The sequence below is a fragment of the Podarcis melisellensis genome (assembly GCF_964234715.1).
Source record: "Podarcis melisellensis genome assembly, chromosome: 1".
In the NCBI taxonomy this organism is placed as follows: Eukaryota; Metazoa; Chordata; class Lepidosauria; order Squamata; family Lacertidae; genus Podarcis; species Podarcis melisellensis.
The window spans coordinates 81156684-81182643 of record NC_138528.1 but is presented as its reverse complement, the minus strand read 5'-3'; the positions used below and the strand labels follow the sequence as shown (position 1 = coordinate 81182643).

Here is a 25960-nt window from a genome sequence, read left to right as displayed (position 1 = left end):
GATCATGGTGAGGGTTTGCCCAGCGTGCCTTCCTCTTAGCATGTTTCTCCCTTTTGTCCTGAGTTTGAGCATCTTCAAAACCTTTGAAGCGTCTTCAAAACCTTTGACACCTTTGGTCAAGGCTGTTCTCCCATTGGAGTGCTCGCAGGCCAATGTTTCCCAGTTGCCAGTGTTCATACTACATTTTTTTAGATTTGCCACCCAAACCATTCTTTAACAGTGCCCATGACTGGCTGGCATAACTTCCTGTTATAAAAGACGCGGGTTGTCTCCTTTGACTGGACTTAACCATCCAGGGGTCCTTTACCTTTACCATATCCATAAATAAAAACAATGGATGTACAAACCGACATACTTCAATGAAAAAAATAATGACGATGCTTTGGGAAAATATGTAAATAAATGTAGAAAATAGGTACTTATTCAGAAAACCTGAACAGTCTTTGTCTCACAGATGTGCAGGGTGTAAGTGAATACAAAATGTCCCAAACGTTATGTCAAGAGTATTGCCTTTCTTAGGAAATGCCCTACTAATGGAGATACACAAGATGTCAACACAGGCTGTGAGGACTTTCTCACCCGTGTTCTGTCTGCAACTTGTTTCCTCTGCATTCCTTTAATTTGTGGTCACTTGGGGTGAAGGATTTGATAAACGTGCCTAAGGGCAAAACTATGCATTGTGGGGAGTTCCCTGGTTCTCTTAAGAGACGATGTGTGTTCTTGGATACCAGGGGTGACTCACCTGTAACCTTCCAGTTGTTGCTGGAGGACAGGACTCACCATCCCAGCTACCTTGCTGAAAGTTGCTTCCACCCATGTGATCTCAAAGCTTCAGGGGATAGGATGTGGGGGCAATTTTTCCTCCACAGGTGTGAATGCATCTTTGAAACCGGGCCATTGTCAGAACAAAACTGGCATGTCTATTGGCACTAGCACCATCTGCTGGGTTGTCACCATCCAGGGAAGGCAGAATGACAGCACAAAAATGCCCCCAAAAGTGCACATAAGCTGCATGCCAGCGCTGGGAGCAGTTGAAGCCCAGGGCATTTTGCTGCGGATGCAGAGCCAAGATGAAGCCTGCAAAGGCCAACATTTTCACGACCCTTTTCAGACAGTAGCTCCTGCTTTCACCACACCCCACCCACCTTCTTGGTACCAGGAGTCAAGGGAAGAGTGGGTTCCTGCTTCCTCATCCCCATCTCATGTAAACTAGGCAAGACGCCCCATTTCACTGCTTCTGTGTGTCTCTACCCCCGTCAATGGAGCCAACTCCTAGGAGCCAAAGTCCCTTCGCCCCCCCCCCTAAAATATTTGTGGGGGCTGCCCAAGTTGATGGGCATTGCCATTCAAATGGGGTGTGTGCACTGCTTCTTGTAATCGATTGTGAGGGGAGGGGTTTACCTGCCCCCACCATTTCATTCAAGTTGGCACCCCTGACCCCCATCCTTCAGTCCATACCCTGAGATCTAGCTCTGATGGCTTTTTGGCAGTTCCCTCACTGCGAGAAGTGAAGTTACAAGGAACCATGCAGAGGGCCTTCTCTGAAGTGGAGATGAATAACTATACAGCTTAGTTATACAAGTACTGTATAGTCAGATGGGCAAGCCAGTCAAATGGGCAGGGTACTGTTGTTGTAGTTGTTATCTTTGTTGCAGTTGTAGTAGTAGTAGTTGTTATTGCTGTTCTAACAACGATCCCCTCGGGCGCCTCTGCTTCTGAACGAACTTTGACGCACCGACCACCGAAACAAACAAGCTGCAACAACAGATCGAAAGGTTGTAGCAGAATCCCTATTTGCCGGGGGCGCGCGCGCGAGGGGTGGGGGCGGCGGCGCGTGGGCGGGGGAGGGGGGGACGGGACCGCGTCCAATGAGAAGGCGAAGCCCCTCTCGAAAGGGTTAACGGGCAGCCAATGGGAGCCGCACGGCGCGGATCCCCCACATGCTCCATTCAAGAATCTCAAGTATTCAAGATGGACGGAAGGGAATGCGGAGAGGAGAAGCGGGAGCTGCTGCTTTGAGCGCCTTCCACTTCCATGCCCGGGGGAAAGGGGGAGGAAACTCCCCGCAAGTTTCCACCTCTGCCACTGGGGGAGGCGAGAGACGAGGAGAAGCCCGAGAGCTGCTGAAAGGGTAAAGGCGTCCAATGGCTCGCGAGGGGGGCCCCCTCCCCTCCTCCGGCGCCCCTCGCACAAGCTCCGAGTCGGAAGCGCGGGGGCTCGGGGGTGTTTTGGTGTGGCGGCTCTGTGGAGAGGGGCGAAGGCTGGACGGGGCCCCGCCCGGAGTGCTGCTAGAGACCCCCGGGGAACGCCGTCCTTCCAGCCCCCGCCCCCGTCCTTCCAGCCCCCCGCCAGTTCCACTCCAGCGAGGCTTCTCCGGGAGTGGCGTGAAGGAGGGCAGGGCGGGGGAAAGGCTTCCTCCGGCCAACCCTTGGCCGGTGAAAAAAGCAGGAGGCGAGAGTCCCCCAAAATCCCTCGGGGGGCCACTCTCTCCCGTGTCCTGGGCCCAGGAAAGAGGGGTCCCGTGGGAACCAGAGAGTCCGGAAGAGCGAGCCCCCCCCCGAGCTTTTTCAGGTCTTCAAGTGTAGTCCCGGATTGCAGGCACCCCTTCTCCCTGGCCCGTCCGTCCCCCCCAAAATGTAACACGAAGGTACCTCGGACCCCCTTTTTCCTCTCAGGGCTTGCGCTCCTTTGTGAATGTGAATGCAGGGTAGAAAAAGCTGGAAGGGTTTTATGTAGACACCACAATTCCAGCCACCATGGTTATGGATGTTTTACAGGAAACGCAAAAGGTGCTTTGAGTGTGCTCTTTGGGGGGCGGGGACCCTGTATCACGTGTACAAAAAGTTCTGTGTTCTTCTCAGTTCATATTTGGATCCCCCCAAACTAGGACGTATGCTCATTGGGGTTTGAGTTGAGAGGAGCTTGCATGTCCTCATTGGCCACACTTTTGTAGCTCAGCAACCAGCAAGTCTGAGGAGGAAGGCTGCCTAGGATGTCTGTAAAAGAGGGATTCTAAAGACCTCAAGCTCCCAATATCTAGAGGACTTCTCCAGCCCGGTGACTCTGTTTACATTTTTGCCCACTGGAGATCCAAGCTTATGCAAAAACCAAGCGCATGTAATGGGCGTAGCTCTGTAGTAGAGGATCTGCTTGGCGTGCAGAAGGTCCAGATTCAACCCCCAGCATTTCCAGGCATGGCTGGGAAGACCCCTGTCTGCAACCCTGGAAAGCCACTGCCAGTCAGGGTAGACAATATTGAGCTAGATGGACCCATAGACTGATCTGATATAAATCAGCTCCCTATGTTTGCATTGTCCGGGGAAAAGTGATGTTCATTAGGATAGCACTGCTGCCTCCTGGGGAATAGTTTCCCGTTTAAGGGGAAACACGCAAGGTTACTTGTTGGGGTTTATTTTTCAGCTTTAGCAGAGGCTGCTGGGTTTTATGCACATCTGTGGCAGAAGCATCTACTCACAGCGTGGCTAAAGGCAATTTCAAATGGCTGGTATGTTGGCAATGGACGAGCGCAATCAGTGCAGACAATATATATATGTTGTACAGATTAAGAAAAAGACCTAAGAAATATTTGTGTGAGTTATCCCTGACCTCAGCAATTCATCCTTGCTTTGGGTGCAGTTTGACCAAGGTATACGTTTATGGTATGCTGCCAATGTTAAACCGTATTAAGTCAGACCTGCAGTTCCCATCATTACAGTTCCTTTAAACTAGGTCAGGCTTTCTCAACCTCGGCCCTCCAGATGTTTTTGGCCTACAACTCCCATGATCCCTAGCTAGTAGGACCAGTGGTCAGGGATGATCGGAATTGTAGTCTCAAAACATCTGGAGGGCCAAGGTTGAGGAAGCCTGAACTAGGTGGTACACAGCCATCATTAATGCAGAGTCAGTTCATACATAATAAAGCAGCAGCTTCCCGAAGGGGGTTGCAATTTAAACAGAGGAAGGGATAGAATCATAGAATCAGAATTGGAAGGGACCCTGAGGATCATGTTTTTGCATAAAGTGAGAATTAAAGTTGAGAGAGTAAGCAATTTGCTAAATAAGTATTGCTAGCAAGACTAGACTGTATACAAATTTGGTTGCCAGCCCAATGGGGTAGGGGGGAGAAGAGGAACTGACATGGCCAATTTTTATTTTGCTTCAAGTAATTGTCAGAAAAACCAGGAAACGTCAGGGGCTTTCCCCCCCCTCCTCAGTTTGCTTGTTTCTGGAGCTGTGCATCTTGGGTGGATAGATACCCCCTGGTAACTGCTGAGTCCTGGAAAACACTGGGCCTGCCCAGGGACTAAAATTTTTATTTCAGTAGGTAGTAACCCTATCTACAAACAATAACATAATACTGTAAGCATCTTTATGCCAACAATCTGATTTTTTTTCAGGGGTGAAGGCAGCAATTTTTTTACATAGCCTGTTTGGAAATCTTTGTTCTCCATTAGATTTCATGTTCTGATAGCCTATATAGAGTACTAAGATACTATATTTCTAAGTAGTTGGAGTGGAGTAGGGTGGGAGCTTCAAGGTGAGGTACCTCTTAGCAGTGTTTGAAACTCCCATTGTTCTCCCTGATCTGGTGATCGCTTACAGTGCAAGCCTAACCATGTCTATTCAGAAGCGTGTCCTATTGAATTCAATGGGGCTTACTCCCAGGTAACAAGGGTTGGGATTACAACATTGCTTCCTGGTATGGGGCAGTTGTATTGGAGTAACCGTTCCATAAACTCTGATCGGACCACCTGAGTGTGTGAGAAAAATCAGAGCATCCTGCACAGATTGGAAGAGACAATAGATTGCTCTGCCACCAAATACTAAGGCCTTAAATGTGCATAAATTGATGCAGCCCACCAACATTCTTTCACAGACGTGCACAATTACCTGCTTTCAAGCATTAGTGTGAATTGACAAACTGCCTCCACTCTGTGTACTGGCTCCTAACACTCAAGTTTGGACATGTGAGCATCATTGAATTTTGTGTCTTTACACCTAGTCAGAATTTTAGATTCCAGTGCTCTTCTAAAAACATTTTAAAATATATTCTATTTACATGTGTCACTCAATCCGTTCTGTTGGTGGGTGTAATAAACTTGAACCGGTCTTGCTTTTTTAAACAAACAAAAACCGCGACGAAATATTTCTTCCGGGGTCACGTGAAGTAACTACAATTTAAACTGTCTTCTTCAAAAGTGATGTGATGTCCTTATGGTACAACCCATATATGTAATCTCAGGGAACAACTCTAGAAGGTCCCTGTGTTACCTTTTCTGTTTAGAGCACTATAACTTTGGGGGAAAGCTGATCGGAGTTCTGGTGACATGTTTCAGTGGTCTTTAACTATTTGTCCTCTATATTGTATACTAAAGGCTGGTTTTGTTTGTTTGTGAAAAGGGCAAAGTTCTTGGCTAAATGGGCAGTTTCAAATGCGTTCATCCTTGTCTTACGAAGTATTGCGTTCACAGTTTCCTTGCTCCTGAGCTCAGTCACATTGCAGCAATATTTTCTTGTAGTTCCAACAAAACTTGCACGCTCGTGAATCCTTGGAGGCGTCCACCCAGTAGACTACTTACCTTAATTTATCAGAAAACATGCTTGAGTTCAGTTAAGAAATTGTCTGTCAAGGTCATGCATACTTCCATTTCATTTCTCTGGATCATCTTGATTTTGTTAATTACATTTATGTTTGCTTTTACACTTTTTTTGACTTTTATATGAAGCCAAGTTTGGTATTTTTGTCTTCCAAGGCTTTGCGGATTGTTAATGCCTTGGGTTGCCCCTGTCTCTATTATTTTTAGAAGTTAGCAATGATTAAACATACAACCACTATCTGTCAAACATACGGTTCCCCTCTTTAAAAGGTTCAGTGATTAGATATATATTTAATGACCTCAACCAATATAATACAGTCTGAACTGAACTGCATTGTAGGAGAGGTTTGCCTACACTATCTTTGTTAGACCACTGCAGCTATCTACCACTGAATTTGTGCAGCCAAGAAAGCCATGCAGACTAACTGCAACAAAAAGTTGGGATCAAGCAAAGATCCCTGTGTGTAGAAGAAGAGGTGTAGCCAACACAATGCCCTCCGGAGTTGCTGGACTACAACTTCCATCGTCCCTGACTGTTGGCCATGCTGGCTGGCATTGATGGAAGTTGTAGTCCAGCAACTCCGGAGGGCATAACTCCCCCACCCCTGGTGCAGAATATAAAAGCCTATATGGGTAGGGAGTGGGAGACTTATGAGAGAGGAGAGATTATATCTGTGGTGCAGCTCACTTATCTAGTTCTTTCCCTTGAAAGCCTCTTCTCTGCTCCCTTTGCTCCAGAAGCATGTTGTCATTTCCCAAAAATTCCAATTGCTTCATCTCTAGTTGCAAGGTTCAGCACTACTGGTAGGTGAATGACCTGTTGGTGAAAAATAAGGGCACCCTTTCCCACCAGCCCACGTCACAAAAACAATCAGTCGGCCTCTCCATTTCATTTATGGCACAATTCCCAGCCAAACCACTTAGGCACTTTGTTATAAATACATCTGCATTAATTTTTACTGGTGAGCTGTTTGCTGGTTCTCTTTCAGAGGTCTCCATAGGCATATCCATATTGGATAGCAAGGTTTTGGTTCTGGGGGACAGAGTTTTGCCTTGGGTTACAACTTTTTTTTTAACCTAGTGTTCACATGAATCAAATTCCAAGGTCTTGTGGTGTGATTAGCATGGGATGTGGTTAAGGCAGTGGGGTGAGACTCCCAGCCTTGACTGACAGCACTCATAGCTTTGGAAAATAAACCTTCCACACCTGCACCTGTTTGCTATTCTGCCCCTTAGTATCTATTTGCTTTGAGTTCCTCTGGGTAGAGCATGTATTTTACCCTGTACTTTCAACCCTGTTTGCCGCAACAGAGCTTCTGGTTGTTACGTGAAAACAATTCCACCCAAAGTTCCTGCTGGAGGCCCATGGTGATATTTATAGCATCCATAGTGAATTCCATAGGATCAAGAGATCAGGTCAAGTGAATGCTTCAGCCCTCAAGCCTTACAGACCACAGCCAAACCAGTCATGCAGCAGTTGTCTGTCTGCATCTAGCAACAGTTGCAGACAGTTGCAGGAGAGACTGTCAGAGGACTTTGTTGCATATATTGGCAGAGCTATGGTAAAGCCTTTATATGCTGCTCGTTGGACATACACACAAAAAATTCTGCATGGTGATAACCTATATCAACCATTCAGCATATATTGTGGCGCATATAGTAGTTCACATGTAAATCACACTCTTGTCATATACACCAGACCACTAGATTGGAATATGTGCATTTGGTTGGCTCAGAGACACATACTTGTTGTTAATGGAAAAATGACTTCTGTGTATTGAATATTAATGAGGATTAGCTGATAGCTACAGTAACAGACATGGTATCTGAAGAAGTGTGCATGCACACGAAAGCTCATACCAAGAACTAACTTAGTTGGTCTTTAAGGTGCTACTGGAAGGAATTTTTTTTTGTTTAGACATGGAATCAGGAAACCTAACGTTGCTTATCCCTGACTCTGCTGCCTACTAGATGATTTGGAGTGTAAAGCTACTTTTTCTCCATTTGTCTCAATCTTCCAAGGGCATGATGGAAATGGAGAATCCCAGATCTTCAGTATTTGTATATGAGATTGTATGTAGGGCCAAAAGTAAGAGATGAGCGGTACAGGGTTGAATCCATACCCAGAAATGTGAACACATGAATTCTATTAAAAGGTTTTAAAAGGTAAAGGACCCCTGGACGGTTAAATCCAATCAAAGGCGACCATGGGGTGCAGCACTCATCTTGCTTTCAGGCCGAGGGAGCCGGCGTTTGTCCACAGTCATGTGGCCAGCATGACTAAACCGCTTCTGGTGCAACAGGACACTGTGATGAGTGTGAGAGCGCATGGAAAAGCTGTTTACCTTCCCACTGCAGCGGTACCTATTTATCTACTTGCACTGGTGTGCTTTCGAACGACTAGGTTGGCAGAAGCTAGGACACAGCAATGGGAGCTCACCAGGGAGCTTACCACTGTTGAGCGAATTCAAACAGCCAACCTTCCAATTGGCAAGCCCAAGAGGCTCAGTGGTTTAGACCACAGTGTCACCTGCATCCCTAAGAATCCTACCATCCTAGTATCTAATTATTATTATTTTTAAGGTGGCTTATTTCTTATACTCCCATCTTGATGCAAAGTATTATCCTTCTGTAGAACTAAAACAACAACCCACAAATCTCAGGTTGGAATTAAAACAATACTAACACAGAGGCATTTGTGAGGAGAGATAAGAGTTGAATCCAACTTTCTGGATCTAGCTGTTTGTTCAGTGGCTACGCCAATGAGACACCATACTTGCACTAGAATAAAGACTTTTCTGATGTGGCAAGTAGGGAGTTTTTTAGCCGTCTTCTAACAAGAACAGACATTTCCTTAATCTTCTGCTATTCCAGTTCACACTTAGTGAATAGCCTTCTCAGTGCAGATGTGGAGCTGGTGCGTGCAGTGACAGAGAGCAGTTCAGCTGTAGAAAGACGTTATTCAATCTACTTTTATTCCCCTCCCTCTCTAGGTGGACCTTCTGAATCAGCTTCTAGAAACACTGGATGTTCCTGCTGAATGAAGACAAGAGAGGACGGTTGAAATTATTTGGGCACTACAGCAGCCCAGAGGGCACCCCAAAGAAAGCAAACTGAGTTAAAATGAGTCCCCCTTCATCTTGGGCGAGGTGAGAAGGTGGTTCTCTTGCTTCCGCATAGGAATTCGGAGAGAGGGAAAGAGTGTGCGAAGAGCCTCCTGAGGCACTGGGCATGGCCCCTGTCCAAGGCTCTTTTCACATTGTGCTACTGTCTGAGCCCAACGCAAGCAGTGCAATGTAAAAAGGGCATTGGGTGGGTGGCCACAGCAGCATGAAGCCTCTATACGTCCATTACTGGCAATATTCAGGGGATAGGCATGGAGCCTTGCTATGTGAGGCAAAAGGAAGGTGTAACTGAGAAAACAGATAGTGCCCAGCAGCAGCAAAACATAGCTCCTGTGACAGCTGAAGTGCTCCCATCCACCCCAAATATATATGGGGCTGTTCAGCATCAGCTGTTCACAGCCAACATGGTTTGGCATCCGAGTGGAAGCTGAAGGGTTGTGTTGCTTTCTTACAAATCACCTTTGACTGTTCTCTTTCTGAGGCGTTACAGCAGCCTATTGCCTAATAAATGTTACCGCTTCTTTAACTGGGTGCCTCCTGTGTTCTCAAAGTTGCTGAATTGCTGCTAAATGTTAAAATTTGTGGGAAAGAAAGCTCTGACTCATTCTAGATGTGGAAAGGAAGACATGGGCAGCGACTTCCTAGAATATGGTAATTTTGCACATACAGTTCTGTTAAGTTTTCGAATGGGGAGAAACTTTGTGGCTTGTATTTTTTTGTATATGTGGGTTTCCAGATGCTCATCCCAGTGGTGCTGATGTTTGGTTATTTTAAAAGAAAAAGAAGCATAGCGGGCTTTCCAAGTTCAAGCAATCAGCCACTCTTGTTTTAGAGAAGTCCTCTTGGGACGTTTGGCCGGCAAGCTTAATCCTTGTGAATGTAACTGCTAGCTTTGGGCTGCAGCTGCGCAAGGAAGCAGGAAAAGAGAAGCCATTAGTAGCATGGCTCTTTTTGATTTTGTTTGTTTTTTAAATATAAAACACCTTTATTATACAAAAAAAATTCCTGCGCTGGTGACAGTGCTGAGGCTTTACCCCCACCTGCCCCCATCCTGTCTTCATGTGGGGTGGGGGGATGTGGGGGAGCCATGGTGCCCAAGGATCACAAGCACACGGCGACCCAAAACAAAAGAAATAGACTCCATAGAGTAGACATGGGGGGAAACACCACGGCAGTGTCAGGGAACGGGAGGGGTGAAAGGGGTTGTGAACTACCATGGCTCCATGTGGAGGGGGGCTGCTCTCCCCCCCGCCCGCCCCCTACCTCTAGGATCCCTTTGTTTCCTGTTTGAGAGGGATTTCCTCTCCTCAACACTGGTAGGCTGTCAAACGCAATTGTTATTTCTCCCAAGAAAGGAGAAGAGCATAAAAAGCTGCCTTTTCCTGACTCAGACCCTCTTGGCCCTTCTAGCTCAACCTGGTCAATGTTGATTGGCAGCAGTTATCCAGGGCCTGTTCTAGCCGTCCCGTGAGGTTCTTTTAAAATAAAAAAAACTGGAGATGCCAGAGATTGAACCTAGAACCTCCTTCATGCAACACTTGCCGCTAAGCCATGGCATCTCCTCAAGAGCTTGCCCTGTGCCCACAGCCCTTTCTGTCCTGTTCCAGGAAGGACTGCTTCTGTCCTACATAACAGACTGCAAAAGTGCAAAACCTGCGTGCGGTTCCGGGTGCCACCGCTTGCTCCGCCCGAAAGGCGCTGTCAGCGAGTGGGGAGGGCAGCATATAGATCACGTGGAATCCAATCCAACACCCCCAGCACTGTCCCCTGAACCCTCTGAGCTTCCCCTTCTGCTGTAAGGGCAGGGGTGGGGTCCTCCACTCTGCGAATCCAGCATTCTTAGAAAGTACAAGAGGTTTGGGAGAAGGGTCCTGGTATCTCCACTCCCACAGGTGATGCTATGCAGGAGGGGTGGGGGGGGGGTGGGGCGGGTTGGTTGTGCCGGGATGCCAGCTGTGGGTGTGGGGTTGGGAAAGGGCAAGGCATGCTACGCAGGAGGGTGTGCGCCCAGAGTCCCCCTCAGTCCCAGCCGTTGTCCTTCACCATATGTGACATCTCAATAATGTACTTCCCTTCTTTGTACTTCTGGCTGGTCTCGAAGGCTTGTTCCTGGCAAATGAGGAGATTGGGAGAATTAACCCCATTTGCTTCAGACATCTGCCTAAACACACACACACACACACACACACACACACACACACACACACACAAACTCCATAGAATCTGCAGCACCCCAAACACAAAAGCTGCTCTAAAAAGGGGGGTGTGAACAAAAAACCACCCACAATTACAACAGGGGAAGTAGGAATCAAGAGTTTCTACTAGTGTGGCCTGACAGCTAGAGGCTGACATTTCTAAGTGCCATAGTTTCTCAGGGCCAGTGTGGTGTAATGGTTTGACAGGACCTGGGAGAGCAGGGTTCAAATCCCCACTAAGCCATGTCACCATCGCTTAGCCTAATCTACCTCACAGGGTTGTTGTGAGGATGGCATGGAGAGGAGACCCGTGTACACCACCTTAAGATCCTTGGAAGATAAGGGCGGTAGGTAAGTAAGTAAGTAAGTAAGTAAATGATAAGGCTTTGACAAGGACCTTGTTGCCCACATGTAGGGCAGGGGGTCAGCCTGGTCTTTCTCCTCAATTGGGCAGTCAGAGACAGGTTTTCCATGGCTGCCTCATTTTGACTCTTTCCAACAAGGTTGCTTGCAAGAATCCTGTTTTGAAAGGGGATTTATTGTCTAGACTTGTACTACTATACTGGTAGTATTCAGTACTCACATATTTCCAGCCCAGTGTTGTCTTGCAGCTTTCGCAGAAAATGTCAGCGACTGAATGGAGGCCGGTGAGCAAGAGGCGTTGTTCGGCCGGACCACAGCCCACATTAACCCTGCAGTCAAAGAAATTAGAAGGCACTATCTCTTTTTATCCTTCTCAGAGTTCCACCCTGCTCTGTTCTACCTCAGAAAGAGTTTACCACAAACACTACGCAAAGAGGGTGTGAGGAACTATGTTTGTCCTAACATTTGTGCATTTGCTCACACACACGCACACACAGACAGACAGAGACAGACAAAAGAAAATAGAAGAAGAAGAAAGGATTTCAAGCCCCACCACTACGTTTTTCATGTGATTGGTTCATGGAAAGTTCTCAGCAACTGAAACATGACTTACACAATTGGTTATGAGAAACCACATCTCAGCAGTTCCTGTTTCCAGATTAAAAACCTATTAAGCACCCATTTTCTTAGGATGCAGAAGTGTCACATCTCCTAAGCTTTAAAAATAAATAGATTTAAGAACAGTCATACCCCAACATTATATTCATTCAGGCGTCTGACTGAAACCTAAGCCGTTTAAGAAGGATTTTGGCTGATAATGTGTTTAATGCTGTTCCCATACATGTGGTTCTTTTATACTAGTGTATAAATTTGCTGTTTTTATATGGCAGTTTAAAATATAATCACATTTGATGTGGTTTTAATAAGTTTACATTGTGAGCCACTTTTTAATCCACCTGGTGGGAAAGAGCAGGATATAAGTTTTTTAAATAAAACAAATAAATCACTTCCTTGTGCCTTTACCATTTGTCTCAAAAAAGAAAAGAAAAGCCAACCTATTCATCATCTAGGAACCAAGATGGGGCACTGAAAGCAAGAGAAGAGTTCTGAATTCAATCCCACAGCGGCCTCCTGTGGCCATGAGGAGAAATACCCAGCGTGAGTGGGACACATTCACATTGTAGTGGAAGAACCATTCCAATTCCACACTGGTCCCTGGGAAGAGAAAGCTCTGACAGATGTGTTTGATCTTTATTCAAGGCACGATATCTCTGCCTCATCACAGGCTTGATGGTACATGCTTAGCTGTAACACAGAGGCTACCGCAGCCAGCTGAACAATTGTCTTAGGAGTTTGTCTTAAAAGCTTGCTGTTCTGTCAGCTGAAACGTGGGGTGTTCGGCCTATGACAACTTGAGAGCCATAGGAAGTGCCAAAGGTTTAAACTTCAGGGAAGCTTAAAAATGCTCTCCAATCCAGCAGCAGAGGGAAAGGAACAAAACAACAGGCTCCCCTGTTAACTAGGGGCTTAGAAACAACGAAGAACCTAGAATAACTCAGGAAGTGTCACTTTCATTTGCCCTGGAAAGTACAAATATCATCTCCTAAATATAAGGTTCTTCAGCTCGTCGTAAGAATCTCTTACTATATAGAGAATCCTCATGTCCTGCTTGCAGGCTTCCGAAAGGCATTTGGTTGTCCGCTGTGAGAACAGGATGCTGGACTTGATGGGCCACTGGCCTGATCCTGCAGGGCTCTTCTTATGTCTTTAGGTCATGTTCTTATCCTAGTCAATGCTAGATCAACCTGGTAGAAGCAGGAGGCAGCCAGACTTGAGTTACTGGAGCCAAGGACCATCAAAAGACTAGGGCTTTCCCCTCATGATTTCAAACCGATCTACATTGAAAGAAAAGTTAAATTCTTCTAAGATGTGGAATTAGGGGGCTCTGGGGCAGAGGGAAAGAAATTCAGATCTTACCCTTACACTAAGATTTGGTCTCCCATCAATTACTTCTGACTAACTCTCCAGTGAGGTGTAAGGAAGCATAACTGTGTTCCTTATCTGTTTTTTGGGCTGACATCCAAAAGGGCGATAAATCCAGTTTCATAGCTGGAATAAAAGCTATTCTATAACACTTGTTTAGATGAACTGTTCCATTCACGTTTGCCCAAGTAAGGGCAAAACCAGAATGCTGCCGGAAAAGAGAGCCATTGAATCATCATTCGCTTATGAAATGCGCCAGCTGTCAGACAATGGTCAATTCACCAATATGAAACTATCAATAGGAACTTTCCACAAACTGTAAAAGCCATCCTATTCGCCATTCCCCACAGAACTGGCCCAGCAGGTCCTTGCTTTTGCAAATCCCACAGGTTCCTACCACTGAGAAAAGAGCATCTACTTCTCAGGCAGAAAGAATTTGCCACTCCAAAACAACAGTTTGCTTGGCTAGGTTCAACAAGTATGACAGAGGAATGCTAGATCTGTATGACTCACGTCGGTCTGCCCTGGAACTAGACCTTCTCCCTGCCAAAGGCCAATTAGAAATGAAGAGAAGGAAAAACTATGTGCTTTTCTTCACTGTCAAAACCATGGCACACAGGGAGGCAGCTAGAGAGAGCCTTCTGCACTATGAGCTATATTTTGCATATATTAGAGAAGTCTGAAGGATGACCAGCAATCCTCTGACACATCTCTATGTAGTGAGGCAGGAGATTACTCATACATTGGCCTTTGCAGATGCATTCAGCAAGAGTCGTCAAAAGAGCAGAGGAACGAAGGGTTCATCTTGAAGGAAACAACATAAATAAGAAACACTTTGTAGAGAATCTGATTGATTGTTAGATCAGAGGGAAGAGAGTTCTCATTGCCAGCAATTCAGAATCAAGGGTAGATCATGCCTGAAGGTCAAGAGTGCAACATCCTGTGGATGGTTGAGCCAGCACCCAAGAGAGAGAGAGAGAGAGCTGCAAGGACACAAAGCAAGATGCGAGGAGTTCCAGTGCAAGGTCTGGTGGTGCTACCATTAAGTTCAGCAGGATGATGTAGGGAGGAATCCAGCGCTGAATTGAGGATTGACCATGAGACTTTGGGAACAAAGACTACAATAAGACAGAAATTACGCACTGTTTAATTTCTATTAGATGTGCTTCATTTCTAAAGAGAGAACGGCTCAGGTGTAAGGCTAGCTAGAAGTCATCCTTGCTGGCTGATGCCCTTATCCCAAGCCCCAGGTAGTGGGTGCTGAGGGGCACATATTCAGAGGTAATGTTGCTTTGTTCCTCTTGAGTTCCAGAGCTCAATATATCAAGCTCAGATTATCAGAATGCCTACATAGTATGGAATGTTGAGTGAGATATGATGGATCAAGGCCATTATATATAAGACCTCCCAATGGAAATACTCAAATGTAACCCTAACCCACCCCACCCTAGCAGCATCACTCTAGATTTCCCTCCTTCTAATGGAACGGATGAGATGTAGCAGTGCTCTACATTCTTCCGGTGTGAAACGAAACCACCTCTCTCCCTCTGCCTCTGCTCTGCTTCTTCCAAACTCCCCCGCATCCCCACCCACACCAAATAAAACCAATTGCGGTAGGAGACTCACACAGAATTGAAAAGATAGGCGCGACCATGACTTCCCTGGAAAGACTGTGGAAATAAAGTATAGGAGTTATGACCCTCTCCCTTGAAAGGCTCTTTGACCCACTCCCCCCACAAACCCAACTGCTTTGCTTCAAGGCAAAAATCCCCAGAAAGGTCAGGTCTGTTCCTGGACAGACCGATAGGTATTGCTAGCAAGGTATCCCACCAGTAGGGTGCCATCTTTTAGAAAGTGTCCTAGTCGGGCCCTGGGGTGGCACTGCTTTGGGGGGGGGGTCACACAATGCCAGAGATCCAGGAAGACCACAGATAAATAACAGCAGTATAGCTAAACATGCTGCCATGTCCCAGGGATGCACGTACCTTGGAGATGAGCTCATCGTGCTTGGCCAGATGTGCCCGGCAGTGAACACAGCTGTACGTTCGATGGCACCGGGGCAGGTAACTGCGGAAGGTCTTGGTAGGGAGGCAGGCGGCAGGTGGCGCTGGCTCACAGCTGGGCATGACAGGCTGGAGAGCAATGCCCTGTCGAGGGGGGGGAGCCGGCGCTGTGCAGCCCCCGCACAGGCGGTCGCAAGTGAAACAGCGAAGCAGGTTGGCTAGAGCCGTGTTTCAGGAAAGTGAAGTTTGGGGGGGCTGCACTGCCAGGGCCCCCCCAGATGAGAACCAGACCGAAAGCGGAGTCACCTGCGGAGAGACAACGGCAAGTAATTATCAGCCCTGGGAGAAGCCTACTGTGCGTGTCACACCCAGGAGGAGGTGATCTGGGCCTCTTCTGGAGGTGGAAGTTATGGCATGTTCTGCACTGCACAGCATGGAATGTGTATTTGAGCAGATAGAAAGCTCAGTGGATTCATCCGTCTGGAATAATTACCACTGGGCCCTTGCTCCACATTCAGACAGTTCGGTAATTAGAATCCTCCACCCACCTCTATAAAAAGGCAATGAAAACCGGGGGGGGGGTGGGAGGAAATCAGCCTGGTTTTTACCAAGTTCAAGAGGGAACTCAAAGAGAGACAGGACTGTAGTACAGTGGTACCTCGTGTTACATACACTTCCGGTTACAGACTCCGGTAACCCAGAAATAGCGCTTCAGGTTAAGAACTTTGCTTCAGGATGAGAATAGAAATCGTGCTCCAGTGGTGCGGCGGCAGCGGGAGGCCCATTAGCTAAAGTGGTACCTCAGGTTAAGAACAGTTTCAGGTTAAGAACGGACCTCCAGAACGAATTAAGTACCCGAGGTACCACTGTAATTTGTGCTAAGCGGTTTGGGGTCTGCACAATTCAAATCCCTGGTTCAGCCTATTGTTCTCATTGTTTACACAAACAAGCCCACAACTCAGGTGCCTTGAACAACATGTTCAGCTTATCCTCACAGCTTTCGTAACCTGGTCAGCTAATTGTAGGTTAAGGCCAGGGTTTCATTATGCTTTTGCTTTAAAGCATAATTGTATCCATGCAGCTCAAGCCTACGTATGTTTACTCAGAAATAAATCCCACTGAGTATGGTATGATTTGCTCCCAGTTAAGCCTGCACAGAATCAGAGTCTTGGGTTTCGCAACGCCCATGATCTGAAAGGCCCATCCGATTAAGAAACAGCTTTTCTGCTTTTGCTCTTATTCATATGAACACACAACACTGCCTTATATCGAGTCAGGCCATCGTCCCTTCCAGCTCAATGTTGCCTACGCTAACTGGGTACAGGGTTTCAGGAAGGCTGCTGTCATAGACCTACGCAGAGATTTTACCTGGCACCTTCTGCATGCAAAGCAGCTGTCCTCCCTCTGAGCTACAGCCTTCCAATTGTAGATGTTGCCATTACACAGCATGTCACATAACCAATGACTGGCAACGTTGGAAAACATTCAGAAATATGCAGAGTCTCTGAGCAACCTTTGAGAAAAGAGGTCAGCAACGTTGCATTGCCTAAACCCAACCCTCTCGTGATATACCCCGCTGCCCCTTGAACTAAACGACCCCCGCCAGGAGCAGCAGCCTCAGATAATATTCTCTTTTCCGACCCACCCTTGTCACGGGCCTTTTATTGTGGCTGCAAGAGGGCCCTCTAGCGGGGCCTCGACGTCATTTCCATGCGTGTTCATTCAAAGCCTCCTCCCGTCCGCCCCCGTTCCGACAGCGACTCTCGGGCGCGCCCCCTCTCGGCAGCAAAGCGGCATTACAACCCCCCGCAAAAAGCTGACTTTCGGAAGCCCCAGCAGCAGCCTCATGCATTTGTCCACCGTGCGGGCACGGGCCATTAGCGCTTCCCAATCCGTCCTGCAGCAGCAGCAGCAACGCCGCGCGCAACTCCAGCTCCCCCCAAAAAGCAGCCCGGGTCCAGAGCAATGCCGCGCGAGAAGCGTCCCAGCAGAAAGCCCTGCGCGCTGCTTTCTTACCTTGCTTTTCGCACTTCACCCGTCCACTTCGTCTCTCCTAGAAGGGCGGGGGGAAGAAGGGAGAAATCAGGGGTAGGAAAAAGAAGTGAAGTGGGAGGAGTCCAGGTGTCGGGGGCGTGCGGGGGGGGGACTCGAAGCGTTAATCACCGCAGAGTCTGACTCACGTGGCTGCCTGCGCGGAAGGAAAATAAAGGCGGATTTGGCGTCGCGAAGTTCCCAGAGGGACTTGGCCGGAGGTGGGGGGGGGGAGCGGGGATCGGGCTCTCTCGGCGCGGCCCGGAGGTGGAGGCGAAACGTGCAACTCCCCAAGAGCCCCGCGAGCGAGGGAGGCAAAGTTTCAGCTGCAGCGGCGGCGCCTCCGCCTCCGCCGCCTTTGCCCTCCGCGCTGCTCACCTTGAAGCCTGCGCCCGGGCGCGTGTGCGCGGCGGCGGCGAGGAGCTGCCTGTCCGTGTCTGCTCCTGCTCCTGCTGCCGAGCGGCGAGGGGTCGCGTCCAGGCGAGCGCAGCTTCAGGGCCGCCGAGGGGCTGCTTTTGTGCTTCGTCGGTAGACGAATGTGGCTGTGTGTTGTGGAACCGCATCATAACATTGTGAGTCATCCATCCCTCCCTCCCTCCTCCTCGACTCTCTTCCTTTCCCCCCCCTCCCCGCTCTCAGCCTGCTGCTACGTCAGAGAGGGGCCGGAGACACGGATCAGAGAGGGAGGGGATAAGTAGGGGCCACCAGCACCACCGCAGCAGGGATGCAAGACGCAATGGGCACGCTGGGGTGGAGAGATCGGCGGAACGGGCAGCTGGCGACCAGGGAGCCGGGCAAGCGGGGGCGCTGCTGGGGTGGCCCCGGCGACCAGGATGGCAGTGGGGAGGGAGAAGGACGCGCAGGTGATAAATCCCACGTTGCGCGCCCGTGGCAAACTCTGACGCAGGGAGAGAGGCGAGAGACGCAGCTCAGGGTCACGGGCTGCAAATCTGCAATATCATTCTCCGGTGCACTTCTCCACCATCACCCCAGCCCCCAAAACATCTAGCCACTCACTTTAGGGCTTCCAGGATCCTGGCGACACCCCGAAACGCAAAGGCCCAGATCTCTCAACGCGCTTCAACCTTGACAGGCTCTGTCATTGCTTAGACTTTCTCTTCGCTACCCCGCACCCCAGTTGGCATCCCCTAACGAATAGGTTGACAACCTCATCGTCCCCTCCCCCGCCCCGCAACGTGGTTGCCAGACGAATTTGGCCTTGGGATCAATGTGGGGCCATTAACTCCAAGAGGAGTTTGGGCGTCCAGTTCTGTCGACGAGGAGTAGCATCCATTTAGTCTGTTACTAAGCAGCAGCAGGAAGACCAAACACGTCCTGCTGGTGCTATAGAGACTAAGAAACACTAGCCTTCTTCCGTGGAAGCATACACCACGCAGGCTGAAGGTACAAGTTGGAGGCACACCTATCTGATATGATAGATCAGCTTCTGCCGGCTTAAAAATGTGCAAGCTTTTGAATTCTTGAGTTCTTCAGCAAGCAGGTGCTGCATCAATGCATCAATGTTTGTTTTAAGGACTTCCACAGTCACCCAGTTCATCTCCCTTAGGAAGGTTGCATGCTAAACTGTTTTGTGTATTTATGTTTGCCTTGAGGAGCTGCAATTGCTTCCGGTGCTAAAAGCTCCGATTGATGGATCAAAACCTAAGTTGCTGCAAGCTGAATGAAAGTCATGCAAGTAGGGCCCTAATAAAACAAACAAACAGGCTGTTCTTGCTGTTCTAGAATTACAGCACTCCCTGATCCTTTGTACTTCAGTTTCCACCAAAGTACTATGTCATTTTCATAAGTTGCAGACATCTCATTCTTTCCTTCTCATTTTAACACTCAAATAGTAGTATAAAAACTGTTTGGGTCTTCTGTGGTTAATAAGCCACCTTTGACAAACCACAAACAGGGGAGAAAAGTCTTTTTTTGATTAACAGTGATGTTTACAGTTAAATCAGTGGTCTGATGCTCAGAACATCATTCTTGGTTGTGCTACTGACTTCAACAGACTTGATCCAATCATGTTTGGTACAGAAGCATCTGGAAGCTGTATCTTGTTATGTCCTTCAAATAAAAAGGAACCAAGATCACTGTCATGGTAATAGCGTTCTGAAGATGACTATTCTTGCTGAAGATGAATATGGGCTGTACCAAAGCAATTGATTATATTGACATACTTCGTTTCCTTTCTCATTTTCGCTTAATCTTTTTTCTCCCTACCTTCTGCTGCCTCTTTGATCTCCTTCAAACTTAGCCTACATCCAGACACCTAGGGTCCCTTTTATTTATAATACTATTTATAGGCCCTTTGCCACTTTTTTGGCACAGCCCATTCAAGGTGGTTCACAATGTCATAAAAACACAATACATACAGCAATCCAAAAATCCCGCAAAAGCAGCAGTGTTAGCAAATACTTGAAAAGGTAGACCAGTTGAAACAAAACAGCAATGTAAATTTCCTGCAAATGTGAAGAATTATTTTAAAATGGGTAGTTCCCCTCTGCCTCTGCCCCCCCCCCCCCACTAACAATGAAGGCTTTATTTAGGAGAGGGCAATTCTGAAATAAATGGGCTTTTTAAACCCACTGAAAGGTTTGCAGGTTGGAGGCTAAAGAGCTGCAAGAGGAGAAAGTTCCACAGTCTGGGGACCACTTCCAAAAAGCCCCCCCCCCACCTACACTTGCTGTTGTTTCTGCTTCAGTCAGTAACTAAGTGGAGTGAGAAGGGTACCTTCCATAGCTGCAACTGAAGAATGGAGCAACATGACCCCCCCCCAAAAAAAAGCTATGTAACATAGTTGTGGTTTAATAATAAAATATTATGAACATTTCCCCTAATTTAGAACTGACATTTTAAAAGATGCAAATGGAAAAAGCATAAAATATCCTGTTGGGTGGACCTGTTCAGGGCAGCAAGGCAGACGAAGGCAGGAATCCCATAGCCACTTGCCTTGAGTAGGGTCCATTGAAATCAATGGGACTTACTTCTGTATAGACATGTATAGGATTCTTCCATAAGTGACATCCTTGCAACTTCATTGCCTCTAAGCTGCTGCTCAACCCAGTAAAGCACATTTAGCTACTGAACAATGCTGGCGGGAAGGAGAACTTTGTAATGGTATGACTGGAGATTTGCAGGGGTGGGCAGTTACACCACAACTGACTCAGTGCAGAGTAGCAAGCAGCAGGTACAATCTGTCTGAGTAGTAAGAACTTGGAAGTTCATCAGTTGAACCCTTAAAACAAAACGGACTATTTTGGGAAGACTTAGTACTGGCTTTGATGCCCAACATTGTGTATTTTTCTAAGTAAACAAATAGTAAAAGAGAATCCGGGGCAAACCCAAATTTCATGAGACCTTTTGTGGCATACGCTTTTATAGTCTCTGGTCCAAGGAAGTTTATTCCACAATAAATCGTTAGTGTGCTGCCTTGTTTTTCTTTGGGTGGATGTTTGGTGAATTTGTAAGCAAATAATCAAAGACCATGATATGCCTTTTTCTGCCAAAAGATGAGAAGCAGAAATTATTCATGGCTGCATGGGTTTACTCTCTTTCTTTCTTTCTTTCTTTCTTTCTTTCTTTCTTTCTTTCTTTCTTTCTTTCTTTCTCTCTCTCTCTCTCTCTCTCTCTCTCTCTCTCTCTCTCTCTCTCTCTCTTTCTTTCTTTCTTTCTTTCTTCAGAACCACGGAGAGTGAAATTTTCCAGATGGGTGTTTTTGATCTGAGGTGGTGAGAAGGAAATAACCCTACCCTATAGCGTAGGAAACGTGCTTCCGCGGTTGTTTGTTTGTATTTAGCAGCTGAACAACAAAGGGTTAAAAAATGGAGGTCAGAAACTACATTTCCCAGCGGGCCGCGCGAACACCAACCGCTTCCCCGTCAGGTAATTGCAGGAGGCGGAGGCGGCTCAGGGGCATGCGTACATCACACAATCGCTGCGGCCGTCACTTCCAGGACAACCGACACTTCCGTTGCCTGGCCCGATCCGGGACTCGTGTGGTTGGATCCCTGTGGATTGAGTAGGTGGGTGACTTTCCTCAGCTCCTCAAGGCCTCGGGTCGGTTTCCATGGAGACGTGCAGCCTTCGCGAACTGCCTCTTCGTGGGGAAGAGTCTTGCCCGTCGCCTCGCTTTAGGCCCCTTCCCCTCTATTCTGCCGGGCGGGCACTAAAACGCGGCGATAGCTACACGGTTGTCAACACTCGAAACGGGTTGGGGGTTAAAACCCCGCTGGGGAAGCAGTGTGTCGCCCAGTGTCGACGACATACGGATAGATCCTAATCTTTGGCTGTTGGTTAAATCTGGAACGGTTTCGCTTCTACGGAAACGATCAAAATGACAGATCAGCAACTTTCAGCCCCAGGATCGAACTCCTCCTCCCTTTGTACAATGCCAATTCAGTAGTTAAGCATGTGGGGGGAAAGGTTGCCGCTAGGAGTCTTGCTGAGACTCTGCTGTGATATGGGAGCACTGGCCTGCTCCCCTCCACCCTCTCTTCAGAAGGATCCTCCAGTGAAACTGGTTGCTGATTAGGGACCTAAATAAAACGGAGCCTTGGCTGTCTTCAGATGGAGCCACCGGGCACACGTTCATAGCCAGCCATGCAGCCACTTACAGAGGCGCATCATCCAGCTTACAACGTGTACTACAAGCAAAAGAAGAGGGATGGACGAAGTTTGTGCTGTACTGTGTTTGCACAATCATATCTCAGTTTAAGCTGAGATGCGCAGAAGCTTCAAGCATTTTCAGGCAGCTCATTTGGCAAAACAGCTCATAAAGCTATGGTTAATCGTTGCTGCCAATGGCTTCTAAAGCCAGAATATAAAGCTATGGTTTAAAGTTGGCTTCCAGATCCTGGATTATTTGGAAGTAATTCACTGTTGCTCCTGGTTTGTATGTGAACGGAAGCTGTGGCTATCTGCAGTTTCTTGGCTTCTTTGTTCATTCACACAAAGCATAGTGCGTAGGGAATGTGTGCAGGTGTCTGAAAGTTGTGCATATCTTGGCTGATTAAGCTGAGATTTGAGTGTGCAATTGTAATCTTTACAATTCAATGTATAGTTTAACAAGCCCATCCAGATCGTTTTGGCCAGTGATAATCAGCAGTCACCCAGCAATGGCAAACCCTCAGACTCCCTGGACCACCTGGGGAAACTTCCTGCCTAACCAGAAACATATTTAGGTTAGAGAATAAACAGGAAAGCAAGGTGTCCACCCTTTGAAAAATGCTTATATAATAGGGGGCATTTTTGTCCAACTTAACATGTTATATAAGGTGGGACACCAGGAGAGGAAAGATACCTCAGTACTTTTGCAAGCTTTCTAACAAGAGTAGCTGTTTCATTTTTAAAACATGAGTTGGTTTAATTAATTTTTTTTGTAACCATAGCAGTTGCAAAGGAAGCAAGATGGCAGAGGAAGCTGGAGATGAAAAGAAACTGGTGGCCAAGTTTGAGTTGGAGAGGGAGACTGAGCTCCGCTTTGAGGTTGAAGCTTCACAAATGGTCCAACTAGAGCTTCTGACAGGCATGGCTGAGGTCTTTGGAACGGAACTGACCCGCAACAAGAAATTCACCTTTGATGCTGGTGCCAAAGTGGCTGTCTTCACCTGGCATGGCTGTTCAGTACAGCTAACCGGTCGGACTGAAGTAGCCTATGTCTCCAAGGACACTCCCATGCTGCTGTACCTCAACACCCATACAGCCCTGGAACAGATGCGGTGGCAGGCTGAGCGTGAGGATGAACGGGGACCTCGTGTCATGGTGGTGGGTCCCACAGATGTAGGAAAGTCAACAGTCTGCCGTCTGCTGCTGAATTATGCTGTGCGCCTAGGGCGCCGGCCCACTTTTGTGGAGCTGGATGTAGGGCAGGGCTCAATCTCTATCCCAGGCACCATGGGGGCACTCTATATTGAGCGACCTGCAGATGTTGAAGAAGGCTTCTCGGTTCAGGCCCCTCTGGTCTATCACTTTGGGTCCACCACACCTGGCACTAACATCAAACTCTATAACAAGGTAAGCAGCATATTTCAAATAGTATGTGATATGGTATCCTTTGCATGCATCCTAGTCTCATGGAGCTGGGCTGGGCTAGGTTTTTTATATCCTTATCAAACTGAGAATAGGGATGATAGTTAGAAATTGAATTTCCATGTTCACCTTTGACTATGTTATGCTGGAGGACAAACAAGAGATGGCTAGTCAATAAATTATTATCATGAACCCTGTTAATCTGCTTCATCATGCTGTTATATTCCAACTGTCATTAATTTGGAGACCAATGTAGATATAGGGCTGCCTAAGCCTTTTTATTTGAACAGGCATAGGCACCTGCAACTCTTCATAGGACTAGGCTGTTAATGGTCGATAACTCTTCAGATCCTTATCTTTTATACAAGGCAATAAACTAAAATATACTGGTTTTACTTATCTAAGGAGTAAATTGTATAAGACAAGTTTATGGAGAGTCTTGTTAATATATTTGACTTGGATAACAGACCTGTCTCTGATTAAGGCAAATCCTTAAAAACCACACCAATGAAACTCCAGATCATTATCCTTTACACAAAGACATTAACACAAGACATGCTGGTTTTACTGGTTTAAGAAGTAAATTGTGTAAGGCAGGACAGTTTAGGAAGGATCTTGTTAATATGTTTGACTTGATGTGTCTCTGATGAAGGCAAATATTTAAAAACCACTCTGATTATTTCATTATTGAAGAAAACATTAATGAAGACAACATCTGCACTGAATAAACATATGATACTGCTTGGCTGATCTGGAAACTTCTCTTTAAAACAGCAGGCTTTAGTTTTTTGCAAACACAGTGAATTGGTCATGGAGCTTATTTCAGCTTAACCCCCATCAAAATCCAACAATATCTGGAGGGCAGCAGGTTGGGGAAGGTAGGCTATGCCTCTTAAGTTTCCAAGTTATTTCTCTGGCATCTACAGTTAAAAGGTTCTCAGGTCACAGGCTTGGGAAAGTTATTGAGGCCGTGCAGAACTGCTTCTAGTCAGAGTAGACAATTATGAGCTAATAGTATAAATGGTCTGGCTCAGAATAAGTAGCTTCATATGTTTATAGAAAAGTAATACAGATTCAGTTTTGAAAAGCAGGGTGGGTTGTGACTAAGCTAAAACTTCAGTATTAGTAAACAACCTGGAGATTTCCAAGGACGGAAGCTTCTGAAAGAGGCCAGCTGTCTTCATTTCATAAGACTTTCACCCATGAGATTTGTGTGGTTTCCTGTTGGTTCATGCTGCTGCTTCATCTTTTTCTGCAGATTACATCCCGCTTGGCCGATGTATTTAACCAGCGCTGCGAGGTGAACCGCCGGGCTTCGGTCAGTGGCTGTGTCATCAATACCTGTGGCTGGGTGAAGGGATCTGGGTACCAGGCACTTGTACATGCTGCCTCTGCCTTTGAAGTTGATGTTGTGGTAGTTCTGGACCAGGAGCGACTCTACAATGAACTGAAGCGGGACTTGCCTCACTTTGTTCGGACAGTGCTGCTCCCTAAGTCAGGTGGAGTGGTTGAGCGCTCCAAGGACTTCCGGCGGGAGTTTCGTGATGACCGCATACGCGAATATTTCTATGGTTTCCGAGGAAGCTTCTACCCACATGCCTTTGATGTGAAGTTCTCTGATGTCAAGATATACAAAGTGGGCGCTCCCACTATCCCTGATTCCTGCCTGCCTCTGGGCATGTCGCAGGAAGACAACCAACTCAAACTGGTACCAGTTACACCTGGGCGTGACATGGTACACCATCTGTTAAGTGTTAGTACTGCTGATGGCACTGATGAGAACATCTCTGAAACAAGTGTGGCTGGTTTCATTGTAGTCACCGGAGTTGACCTTGAACGCCAGGTCTTCACCGTGCTTTCACCAGCACCTCGCCCGTTGCCCAAGAACTTTCTGCTCATCATGGACATTCGTTTCATGGATCTTAAGTAGTACCGGCCTTTGCAAGAAAATGATAAGACTCCACCAGGTAACTGCTAGCTCCCTCACAAACAAACCCATTACAATCCTGGATGGAACAGCATCTCACACGGACCAGGCAAGAGAGAGAAAGCAGTCACAATAAGGGATGAACATAGTTTGAACAATTTGAAATAGTCCTTTCTGTTTTCTCTTCATTGTTGGAATGAATCCCTGAGTAGAATGGTAGAAGATGAAGCTTAGAAAAATCACAGTTTGACTTGTTGAACCGCTATAATGGACAAAAGTGTTGCCTGCTAGCTAGTTAATTGGTCTCCTTTGAGGTGTCATTCATTTAAACTGGTCTTATCTGAGAGTGACAATAGTGTTAAAGAGGGCATTTTTTAAAAAAAAAACTTTATATATAGATATTTTTAACTTTAATAAATTCCCAAATATTGATAGTTTCATGTTTGTGTTTCTCTCTACATGTAACTTAAACCTTGTTTCAGCATTAAAAAACATGTACGTATAGATACAGGGTAAGGCAGGACAAAGGGGGACTGTTTGGGTAATAAGCATACAGGGATGAGAAGAAATATTCCATCGGGCAGAAAGACATACATAAAAATGTGCATAAGAAAGTAGTGGCAATTTTGACTTCAAAGAACATGGCTTACAAATACCACTAGCCATTTTCATATAGGAAGCTTGCAATTAGGCACATGACTTA

The 25960-nt window shown here is 46.9% G+C and overlaps 2 protein-coding genes and 1 long non-coding RNA gene across 8 annotated transcripts; 2 read left to right on the top strand and 1 right to left on the bottom strand.

The window, feature by feature from the left end:
• Positions 1–1876: 1876 nt before the first annotated feature.
• On the top strand, positions 1877–9248 carry LOC309373533. The gene is made up of 2 exons (XR_014170072.1): positions 1877–2131; positions 8591–9248. It is a non-coding gene; the product is annotated as an uncharacterized lncRNA (long non-coding RNA).
• Positions 9249–9668: 420 nt separating this feature from the next.
• On the bottom strand, positions 9669–17810 carry YPEL4 (yippee like 4). 2 transcript variants are annotated; one of them, XM_081917806.1, is made up of 6 exons: positions 17676–17810; positions 17283–17319; positions 15249–15572; positions 14890–14933; positions 11501–11609; positions 9669–10831 (listed from the first exon to the last, which is right to left on the bottom strand). In XM_081917806.1, the coding sequence occupies exons 3-6, from the start codon at positions 15387–15389 to the stop codon at positions 10742–10744; spliced, it is 384 nt and encodes a 127-aa protein (XP_081773932.1). In that variant the 5' UTR covers positions 15390–15572; positions 17283–17319; positions 17676–17810; the 3' UTR covers positions 9669–10741. The 2 variants fall into 2 exon arrangements, with proteins under 2 accessions (XP_081773932.1, XP_081773933.1); XM_081917807.1 differs by lacking the exons at positions 17283–17319; positions 17676–17810 and adding an exon at positions 16635–17216.
• On the top strand, positions 17737–25691 carry CLP1 (cleavage factor polyribonucleotide kinase subunit 1). Of its 5 annotated transcripts, none has more exons than XM_081917772.1 (4): positions 17737–17869; positions 20984–21060; positions 22691–23315; positions 24589–25691. In XM_081917772.1, the coding sequence occupies exons 3-4, from the start codon at positions 22710–22712 to the stop codon at positions 25258–25260; spliced, it is 1278 nt and encodes a 425-aa protein (XP_081773898.1). In that variant the 5' UTR covers positions 17737–17869; positions 20984–21060; positions 22691–22709; the 3' UTR covers positions 25261–25691. The 5 variants fall into 5 exon arrangements, with proteins under 5 accessions (XP_081773898.1, XP_081773897.1, XP_081773900.1 ...); XM_081917771.1 differs by having other exon boundaries at positions 20984–21185; XM_081917774.1 differs by lacking the exon at positions 20984–21060 and having other exon boundaries at positions 17763–17869.
• Positions 25692–25960: the final 269 nt, after the last annotated feature.